At 35.6% G+C, this 11,664-nt stretch overlaps 1 protein-coding gene across 1 annotated transcript in view; it reads left to right on the forward strand.

Annotated features, from left to right (window-relative positions):
• slc45a2 (solute carrier family 45 member 2) overlaps window positions 1–4,402 on the forward strand; it is a 32,502-nt gene extending 28,100 nt beyond the window's left edge. Inside the window, exons 6-9 of the mRNA XM_028462262.1 lie at window positions 1,136–1,341; window positions 3,206–3,418; window positions 3,990–4,183; window positions 4,345–4,402. Of these exons, the coding sequence (XP_028318063.1) occupies window positions 1,136–1,341; window positions 3,206–3,418; window positions 3,990–4,183; window positions 4,345–4,402 (671 nt within the window). The remainder of the gene's footprint in view (window positions 1–1,135; window positions 1,342–3,205; window positions 3,419–3,989; window positions 4,184–4,344) is intronic.
• Window positions 4,403–11,664: the final 7,262 nt, after the last annotated feature.

Here is an 11,664-nt window from a genome sequence, read left to right on the forward strand (position 1 = left end):
CCTTTGAGAGTAAAGGTTGCAGACCCATGCCCTCGGGGCACGTGTGTCAAACTCTAGGCCCGGTGGCCAAATCCGGCCCTTCAAAGCATCACATTTGGCCTGCTCGAGAAGATGAAAATGATTGGAAAAAACATGAAAACATTTTGTAAATGACCAACTAATTCAGGTGTAAATACTGTATCTCAGCCCCTCCAAATACAAAAACTCAATGAAACTCCACAATATTTGCAGAGCTTAATTTTCCAGTTCTTACTGTATATCACATAATGGCAGTCATTTCTTTATTTGTATCAAACTGTTGAAAAAACTCAAAATGTTTCCAAAATCTGGCAAATTTTCCTCAAATTATTCTATGAAATGTCCTTTAATTCCGTAAATCAGGGACATTTTAGTGAAGATCCTGCAAGGACTGATATACAGTACTTTATCATTTACATATGTTTTATACAGTATAACATTTATACATGGAAGTGCAAACCAAGGCACAAAAAATCTGTTGCCCACTTAAGCTCCAACTGGTCCGTATTTGGCCCCTGAACTAAAATGAGCTTGAAGTCTATCTTTGGTTACAAATTTGTCAAAATCCATCAAGTACATTTGACATAATCCTGCAGACAAATAAACGCTGGTAAAAAATAAATAAATAGGACCTCCTTTGGTGAAAGTAATAATAATATAGTTAAGTAATATATCAAAGGATAGATAAACAGTGGACAAGCTAAAAGCTTTGTTGTTCAAGTGCAAAGTGCATCAATGATTGTATGACAGTCTATTAGGAATGCTATGGAACTGACAGCCAGACATGACAAGAAATCCAAAATGAATTTGAAAGCCTGACCGTGTTGACTGTAGCGTTGTGAATAAAAAGCGTGTGGGCTGTATCGTGACCCCATGGATAGTTTCCCTCCCTCCTGCCCTATTGTGGCTTTCAGTAAATGGTCATTTCACATGGTTTGTTTCATTGTTGCTCAGAAACACCACAAGCCTGTCTATCTAATCTAATGCATGCTGTGCAGACCATAAAACCCTAATCATTTATCACATTATTCCTAATCAGCCTTGAATGGACAGGCGGGTTTTGTTGATCCTTGTGTTATTGTAGCCGTCCATGACGTGTATGTCTGTGTGCTTCCAGACGTGCAGAGGTTCCTCCTCCCCTACATTGGCCTGAAGGGATTATACTTTATGGGATACTTTGTGTTTGGCTTGGGCACCAGCCTGATTGGCCTATTCCCCAACGTTATTGCCACGCTCATCCTGTGCAGTGTGTTTGGCGTCATGTCCAGTACGCTCTACACCATCCCCTTCAACCTGATCGCAGAGTATCAGCAAGAGGAAGAGGTATGTCTGATTCTTTGGGAAAGTCCCGCCATTCTAAAGGAGAATGCAATTACCTGAATCCCCCTGAACTTATTGAGAAGTGGTAATGGTAAGAATTAGTGAACAGGGTTTCATACATTTAATTAAACTAGTATAGTGCCCGTCGGAAGTATGAATTCATGTTGGAGCTTAAGTGGAGTTCAATTCAATGCAATTCAACTTTATTTGTATAGCGCTAATTACAACGAAGTCATTTCAATGCACTTATCAAAAGTTGTCAATTATAGCCAAATGAGTATGTATTTGAAGGTTGGATGTACAAAGAGGTGTAAACTCTGTACTCTGTAGTGTTATAAAGAGGTACTGTATATTTGTGGGTGCAAAGTAAAATAGCGTGTGCAATTTCCCTGGTTTAATGGGACATGCTCATGACATATGTTGGTTTTTTTTTACTCTTTTTTTTCCGTTTGGTGTATTTTTCTGTAATGTATGTTTATTTTTGGAGTCATTATGTGTATTCGTGTATCTTTTGGTTGTGTCATTGTGCCAGATATACGCTTCTATTTCTGGCGGACACCGGAGCACGACGCATCAATCAGCACAGAGCAAATGAAGCTAAACAGGAAATTAAGCACGTACGCAATAAAATATCGGGTTACTTTTCAAAATAAAACACTTCAGATTATCTTTCAAGTAACTACATCACCAAAACGTCATAATGTGTAAAAACAAATTCACATCCACTATATTGATTCCTCTCATACTGTAACTGTACTTTGTGCGATTTGTGTGATTGGGAGCTATTTTGTGTATTATGTCAGGCTTTATATTTCTTCCAACTTCTTTGAAATAATATTTCTGGTGATTTGTTTTGGGCCACATGTGGCCCCCGGGCCGCCAGTTAACATATATGTAAACATATTTTGTATCAATGTTGAATTGCATTGTCCTGCTTAGAAAAACTGCTGTTTGAGATGAGGCTACAGACATGGGGAAACTGGTCGCGCGGGACGACCAGTAATTGTGTGCGGCCCCAAAAGTAAACATACAAAATTACTCCAAAATCACACAAAAGGACATTGTGAAAATATATATTAGATTACAGAAAAATACCCAAAAGTACAATAACTATAAACAAATGAAAACAAGAATACAGTAAAAAGCAACAAACGACAACAACAGCCACAAAAATACACAATATGACTACAAAAACACAAAAAACAGCAACAAAATGGGAGAAAAATATACAACAAAATTACACAAAATGAGAGATAACTACAGTACATAAAATGTCATTTTTTGGATCTTTTTCAATTATTTTTGGTGCACTTTTGTTTTCATTTTATGTATTTTGTTGTCCTTCTGTGTGTTATTCTATCGATCGGTGTGTTGTTGGAGTCATTTTTGTATTTTTGCTGTTTTGTGGGGTTTTTTTCCTTCATTTAGTTAGTACACATAATTAGGCCAAGGCCACATATGGCCCCAGGCACCAGTTGCGCATGTCTATATTAGCAATACAGACATGATGCAGCTTGGATTTTTATAAGTCATTTGTTATTTTTATCGGCAAACCTGACCGCTAAAAATGTGTAATTCTGATTCTAAGTTATTTGTCCAGTTTTAGTCTGTTTAAAACTTCCTCTGTAAATTTTTCTTCTGCAGAATCCAACAATGTTTGCTCCAACAAACACGAACAGAGAACATTCTTTGGAGATGAGCTTTAGTTTCAGAGCAGTGCATTGTATGCCAGGATTATTGATCGCTTTTCACAGGGAACATTTTCGAATGTGGCAGCAGAAGTCAATGTTAGATTTTTTCGCTTCTCCACCTCCTCCTCCGCTCTCAGTGTGAACAAACACGCTTTAACTCACTGCTGTGCCTCCAGGAACTACTGAACTCCAAAGGAAGCCAATACAGTCCTCGAGGCACGGGAATGGACTGTGCGGCGCTCACCTGCATGGTCCAGCTGGCTCAGATTATGGTGGGCGCAGGTCTGGGAGCTTTAGTCAACGCTGTGGGAAGCGTGGTGGTGGTGGTCCTCTCGGCCTCCACTGTGTCTCTGTTCGGCTGCATCTTCATCGCCCTTTTTATCAGAAATGTGAGATGATTCTGTTCCTGTAAATGTGCTTTAAAGAAGTTGTTTTAATAAAGGTTTATCTGTAATACTCTGTCTTTATATTGGTGGTTTCTGATGACATCCAGATTACTAGACATTTGGTTAAGTCAATACTACATTAAGATCAAATGGTGGGGCTTCTGCTAATACCTATAAGATTCCCAAAGTGGGGAATGGGTTTGGGAACCATGCACTGTGCTAATGACTGCATTTATACTGGAGGGTGCCCTCCGTTGACTGCTTTTTTATCAGGGGAAACAGAGGGAGAGTGTGATGAGAAGCTAGGAGAGAATGATAAATATTCACCAATGCTTGACTTTGACACATGGAAAAGACAATTTAGCAGAACAATTTTCATTGTACATCCTTTCGGTAACACTTAACTTGAAGTTTTATACATAAGGCTGACAGTAATAATAATAGTAATGCATTTTATTTAAAAGCGCCTTTCAAAACACCCAATGACACTGTACAATGGAGTCATAAAAGCAATAAAAACAGGAGCAACAGAATAAAACAGAGTACGGCATTGAGATGGTGAGTGTCTGAACAGGTGAGTTTTAATTTTGGATTTGGAGAGTGGCAGGGAGTCTATGGTGCGGAGGTCAGGGAGGAGAGAGTTCCAGAGCTGGGCAGCAGAGTGCCTGAATGCTCTGTGCCCCATAATGATGAGTTGGCCGGGGGGACAGAGAGCTGGAGAGTGGAGGAGGAGCGGAGCATGAGGGCAGGTGTGGCGATGTGGAGGAGGTCAGATACGTATATGGAGGGGCCAGGTTATGAAGGGCTTTGAATGTAATGAGGAGTATTTTGAAGTTGATTCTTTGTTTTATGGGAAGCCAGTGCAGTTGTTGTAAGACGGGGGTGATATGGTGAATGGGTAGGGGTCCGTGTGATGATCCGTGCTGCAGAGTTTTGGAGGAGCTGCAGTTTCTGAAGGGATTTGTTGGGGAGGCCGAACAAAAGTGAGTTGCAGTAATCAGTCCGGGAGGTGACGAGCCTGTGGACAAGGATGGCGGTGGTGTGCAGGGTGGAGACGAGATATGTTATGTAGATGTAAATATGCAGACCGGGAGATACCATTGATGTGAGACTAGAAGGAGAGTGTACTGTTGAAGATGATACCCAGACTTTTAACCTGAGTGGAAGGAAGGACAGATGAGTTGTTGATGGAAATAGGAAAACTGTTGGATCTGGAGAGAGTGGAGGAGGTGCCTACAAGCAGGACTTCTGTTTTGGAGCTGTTAAGTTTGAGGAAGTTGGAAGAGAACCAAGAATGAGTTTCTTGTAGACAGAGGGTAAGGGAGGATGGAGGAAGTGATGAAGATGGTTTGGTAGAGAGGTAGAGCTGGGTGTCATCCACGTAGCAATGGAAATGGACATTGTTTACGAAGGATGTGAGCGAGTGAATGAAGATGATTAAGTGGAGGGGCCCCAGGACAGAGCCCTGGGGCACACCAGCATGGACAGGGAAAGTGTTGGACTTTCAGTTGAATGAATTGTGTGCGACCAGAACGATAGGACGTGAACCAAGCAATGGGGGTGTCGGTGAAGCCAATTGAAGAGAGTCTGTTAAGGAGAGTGGAGTGAGAGATGGTGTCAAAAGCTGCGGTGAGGTCGAGGAGAATAAAAATGGAAAGTAAACCAGAGTCGGAAGCTATGAAGAGGTCACTAGTGATTTTGAGAAGTGCTGTTTCAGTGCTGTGAAGGGGACAAAAAAAAGACTGAAACTGCTCGTAAATATTGTTAGTGAAGAGATGGTTATGGTGTTGAGCGGCGACAGATTTTTTGATTATTTGGTAGATGAAGGGAAGGTTTGGAATGGGATGTAGGTGGTTGAAGTTGGTGGGATCAAAACCAGGTTAGGATGGGTGTGACTATGGCAGTTTTAAATGAGAGAGGGACAGTACCAGAGATAGGAGATGAGTGAATGACATTGGTGATATAACAAGAACTGTAGAGAGAGGATCAAGCTAACAGGTTGAGGGTTTAGATTTGAGGATAAGATCAGAAATGACTTGGACGTAGCAGAGGATGAAGCTGGAAAATGTAGTTGTAGGGGATGAGTGGAGTGTCATGTCATAATAATGACAGTGTAATGTCAGCTTTTATGTATAAAACTGGAAGTAAAGTGTTTCCATGCTTTCTTCTCTGAGTAACTAGCTGTCTTTCCGTTACCCTTGGAAATGCACAAAATCTGAACAGCGCAATAAAAACTGAATTTTGAAAAAACACTCAAATATTGCTAAAAAGGTTTTCACGCTTTCATGAGGAGGAATTTCAGACATTTCGATATTGAAATGTGTTGCATAAGCGCAATGGGAAACTTTTTCAGCAAATACACGTCAATACACTGTCACATGACAGGTTCTCTCGCGGTACTATATTTCTTAGCATTATGCTTTAAAAAAATGCTGCCACATTAGACGTGAAACAACAAAGGAATGTAGAGTATTATAAGGAGGTTTGGAGCATCCATCTTTCTCAGTTACGAGGCTCCAAAACAACCTTCAATGGAAACACGTTCAAAGTGCAGTTGTACTTTGTCAACATTTAGAAATATTGCTTTCATTTTTGCAAAAATCTGTAATGGAAACCCAGCTATTGATGCACACGGGCAATTTGTTACTTTTTGGGATAGTGAGTTCAAGGTAGTTCCACCTTTTCTGCAGGACTTTGCATGTTCTCCTAAACTAAAGAACTCTTTGTGTACATGCTCCATAATTTTATTACAGGCCAACAGTCATCTATCTCTAAAGTACTTTAAAAAAAACCACAATAATTAGTTAATTTACTGTATGAAAATATATTCTTTAATGAATATTTCAAATTAAGGTTAGAATTTCTTTAATAGTAAATCTATAATCTATTAAGAAACACATTTAATCCATATTTATATTTAATAGTGATCAAAGATCATCTCAGAATGACATTGAGACATCCTAACTCCATAATTGATGCATCACTAATTGATTTTCATTAATAAATCATTAAAAATGCAACAATGACATTTGACTCACTATATTGTGAATACTGGGTCATTGTTTTGTTTTTTTGCTGCTCTAAAATCAGCCATCAACACTTGTCATCATTAATCACATTTAAATACTGTATTCTTTGCTAAAGTGAAGAGGTAATATATGCACAAATGAAAAAATGAGAGGGTCCTCTTTTTATCACTGTTTCATGCATTTTTATTACTGAACTAATGGTTATTCCAATGTCAGTCTTTTTGTTCCCTCAAAGGGAGGTTTCACACACTCTAATTATGTGCGTAGACACTGTGGCCGTTACATGCAATGTGCCCATCATCTGTTAGAACCATTTACTGTAGGTCCTGGCTCATTTGGCCCTTTTATTTCTAATTGGATTGGCCTGTTGCTATGCATAAAAATAGCCCTTCTTCATTAGGTTCCCTGATTAAAAAATCCATATGATGTTTGTGTCACACAGGATGCCGCTTGGGTTTGCCAGAGCCCTGTTAGTCTTATCTCTGTCAGATATGAATGTTGGCTTCTGTTTCTGTCATTTCCTCGTGTTGCAGTGCAGGAGGAGGAGAAAGGATGGGCAGAGCTTTGACAGGAGGATTCTGCTTTACATTTTTCTCTTTGAACAACCGCAACTTCAGCAACTTAGGGAATTATACTCTTTAAACTGCATGTGTCAAACTCAAGAGCATCCAATTCAGAAAGTAAAAATGATGGAGAAAACATGAATTATTGTGTAAATTACCAAATATTCCCGTTGTAGATATCGCAATCTCACCAATTTAATGAAACTCGACAATATTTGCAATTGTTCTTTGTTTATATCACATTAATGCAATTGTTTTCAATTGCAAATTGTTGAAAGAACTCTCAATTTTCTCCACAAATCTTGCAGCTTCTCACAATCTACTTTTTGGCCACTTTTCATCCAAATAAGATAACTTTTGCCCAATAACACCACTCGTTTCCATGTTTCTCTACATTTTGTCTCTTTTTGTTCCACATTTTTGCCCTTTTTTCACTATTTTTACCACATTTTACCCTTTAAAGCTACCCTTTGTCATTACATTCCACCTGGTTCCTCTTTATTTGCCCATATTTTGGCCACTTTTGACTGCTTTTGTCCCATTTCAGTCACTTTTCACTCTTTTCTTGCCACGTTTTTGCCACTTTTGAATCATTTTTGGCCACTTGTTACCATGTCTGCCTCCACTCACACGTCAAAAAAAAATTTGCAGACTAGACCAGCCCACTTTGGGTCGACAGCCCACTGGGACGATGCCCAGTATGCCAAATGGTCAGTTCACCTCTGGTTGTAGATATTTCAAATTTACAAAAATCAATTAAACTACATAATAATTTCAGGGGCACGCAGTTTGTCCCAGGCTTATATCACATCTGCAGTCATTTTTAAATGCAAATTAGGGAAAGAACTCTCAATTTTTGAACAAATCTTGCCATTTCTCACAAAAAAAATCCTCTAAATCATGGGTTCTCAACTGGTCTCACCCTGGGACCCACACATTGCCACGGTCATTAAATCACGACCTACTTTTTTTTTTTTTAGAATTCAACCAACCTAATTTAGTTTTTCAAAAATAGTAGTTAAAAACAAATATGTGTTCCTGTGGATCCTTAAAAAGTCTTAAATTAATTAATCTAAAAATAAGGCCTTAATTGTCATTAAAATGTCTTAAATCAATGTTTTAAAAGTCTTGAATTTTAACCCATAAGTAAGAATATATGATTGTAATTAGTCTCTCATTTCAAGATAAATATTCTTTAATTAAGATTGTTTTTAATGGCTTTTCTTTTAGTGTGTTTTTTTTTTTTGTGTGTGTATTTTACTGTAATTTTGTGTATTCCAGTGTCTGCATAGACACTGGAAAGAAGTTTCTCTAACCCATATGGAATTGATGAGGCTTTTTTTTTTTTTTTACCCCTAATAGTATTTACTGTGAAGTTGGTCTTAAATTTAAATTAAAATGGAAACACAAAAGTCTTAAAAAGTGTTACATTTAATTTGACTAAAGCTGTAGGAACCCAAAATTCAATCTACCGGTATATATTTCCCTGTGCAACATGCATTTCACAGCATGCCTGTCAATAGAACAGTTTCTTTCAAAATAAAAAACAAGTCCAATATGAAACATTAAGGCCAGCTGTCGGCAACCCACCCACCACAGGTACACCAAAAATACACAAAATGAGATAAAAATACACAAAATTATAACAAAAATACACAAAATGAGATAAAAATATACAAAATTACAACAAAAATACACAAAATGAGATAAAAATATACAAAATTACAACAAAAATACACAAAATGAGAGAAAAATATACAAAATACACAAATTGAGAGGATATACAAAAATACACCCAAAATACAAACAATTAGAGAAAAATATTCAAAGGATACAATATAGCACACATTAACACAAACATGTTTGTACTTCCCCTGTTTTTAATAATGTGGCCCTCAAAGTTTTTAAATTCTAAAGCTTTTATGAGGAAAAACATGAACTTTCTTGTCGTACTATTGGGAATACTAATTAATGTCTTTTTTTTTGTTGTTTTTTTTACATCATCTGACACATGTTAGAATATAATGTTACCTTAAACCTCTTGTGATAAATATTTAATTAGCTGAACCATTGCCAAAGGCTCCACTGCTTTGGCTTGCTACATATTATTAATAGATAATATACACCACATCTCCTAAATACATCAATTCACTTTAATTTGCCATTGCATGAATGCATTGTATCAGAGGTGAAGTCCCTTTAAACTCAAGCACCTCTTTAGTTTCTGTTGTTTGCATCCTGAGTAGTTTTATTAGCAATATGGATATGACTTCTGAATAATAATAAAGCATTGAGATAAATGATAGTCCTCAAACCAGTTGGCTTTTTCAAATGAAAAGTATGAGAGCTAGCCGGGTATGGCATCAGGATTTAATTAAAAGATTTAGAAGTCATATTTTTCCTGCTGTATATTTATCATTTCCCTAAATTAAGAGAGTCAGAGAGAAAGCTGCTGTAAAGTGATTATGATGGAGCCTGAGTTGAGCCTTTGTCTGGTAAACGTACTTTATATGAGCAGACTCAAACATTACTTTTATTCCTTTAATTCAACTATGAATTTGATAATGAAATCTAGTTTTATAGGGACCAAAAAAGTGCCATTTAGGAACATTTGCCATTTGTTTTTTTTTGTTTTTGTTTTTTAAACATTCTTTAACAGAACTCAATTAAAAAACGTATGAAGGAACTCAAATATTCTTCAACATTTATTTTCTGAGAACAAAAATAATCATCAATTCCATATTTCTGGTGGTTTTAATTCATGTGAGATCAATTAATTATTCTTTGTAAAATAATGAAGTTTTTATCGAACAATGTAACTTCACAAAAGTGCTCATATTCCCTGTTGATTGCCAGAAGTGAACGAAGTGGATTACAAGTGCTCACGTTACTGTAATTGAGTTGCTTTTATGGATAATTTTTTTTTTTGTACATTTCTAAATCAGTGATTTTACTTGTACTTAAGTCTGTTTTAAACAAAGTAAAGTCATTTGATACATTTCTACACCCAACTGTTACTGAGTAAATGATTATTTTTGTGATTATTTTTTTCATTTACGTTTCATGGTCACGTTACATTTAGCTATACTTGGAGCATGAGAAGTATTTATTTATTTTGAATTCAATTAATTGGTGGTGTTCTATTTAAAAAAAAATTTGACAAACCTTTTCATTTATATACAGATGCCTTTGTGGAAAATAAAAAAAGTTCCAATTGTGCAAGATTTGGTCTCTTCCTTTCTAAGTTTATGCATGAGATGTTTACTATGTATGTAAGGGAATAGTGGCAAGATTTATTACCAAAAAATAAACATGGTGGTTGGAAATAACTAGTAACTTTTACTTTGAATACTGTATAATTGAGCTACTTTTTGCTTGTACTTGAGTTTTTCAGTCAAGTAACAGTATTTCTACTTGAGTAAGATATATAAGTACTCTTTACACCTGTATGTTGATTGCAAGTGAGTGTATGCGTTGATATCCAAGAGCTATTTTGACAAAAGATGTGGGAGTTGTTTGATCTCTGAACGTAGCACTTGAGGGATCAGATGAGCTGTGTGTTTAACCTTTATTTTCCTCATTTGCATTTTATGTAATCATACGTTATTATGACACACTTCCTTTATACATTACAGGGCTGTTTCAGCACTAGGATGTGAACTGAAATATATCAAAGCTCCAAAAGGTCTAATAACATCCAAGAAATCCAATGAATATTTAAAAGGCAAGAAATAAATATGCAAGCTGTGTGTGTGTGTGTGTGTGCGTGTGTGTGTGTGTGCGTTATAACATAACATTACACCTGCAGATTGTTGAAACGTGTTTCCCGTTTATTCTTTTCAAACTTTACAATCACATTTACTGTGTTTTGACAAACAAGCACGTTTAAAAATACATGACTTTTATCATATACTAGTAAAGTTGAATCATTTACATTAAAAGTAAACCATGAAGTAATTGCATTAATATGAATAACTTTGAAAGTGTTATTTAATTCTTATGGAGGACCAAACCAAACCTACCAAAATTAACTGAATAACTAAATAAAAGTGGAAAAATAACAAAAAAGAAAATGACAAAAAAAAAAATTATGCAAAATACAAGTAAAAAAAAATATTTAAAAATTATTGTCCAAAAATTGAACATAGATTGATGAATAAAAATGGAAATAAAAATTAAAATACAAATATCATTTATTTTTATTTTTACTCTTATTAATTTAATAATTGATTTTATACATATGAAAAAAAAATTATATTTTTGTTTATTTATATTCCTTTATTTGTAGACATTTTGGCAGGTCCATACATTCTGACAGTAGTTTTATGAATGTATTGCAATTATTTACAATTAACACAGAGGAAATCAATTACAAAAATCAAATGAAAAAAAAAATAATGAAAAAAATAAAATCTGCAGTTAGTAGTTATGTGGTAACAGCACTTAAAAATATATTGTCCAAAAAAATAATATTGATTGATAAATAAAAGTGGAAAATTAAAAATTAAATACAAATATAATTTTTTTTTTTTTAGCTTTTATTCACTTAATCATTTATTTTATACATATGAAAAATATTTTTATTTAATTTTGTTTGTTTGTTTGTTTCACTTTTATTCATTTATTTTATTTTATTTTATTTTGTTGGCAATTTTGG

Source organism: Gouania willdenowi, chromosome 12 (genome assembly GCF_900634775.1).
Source record: "Gouania willdenowi chromosome 12, fGouWil2.1, whole genome shotgun sequence".
NCBI lineage: Eukaryota > Metazoa > Chordata > Actinopteri > Blenniiformes > Gobiesocidae > Gouania > Gouania willdenowi.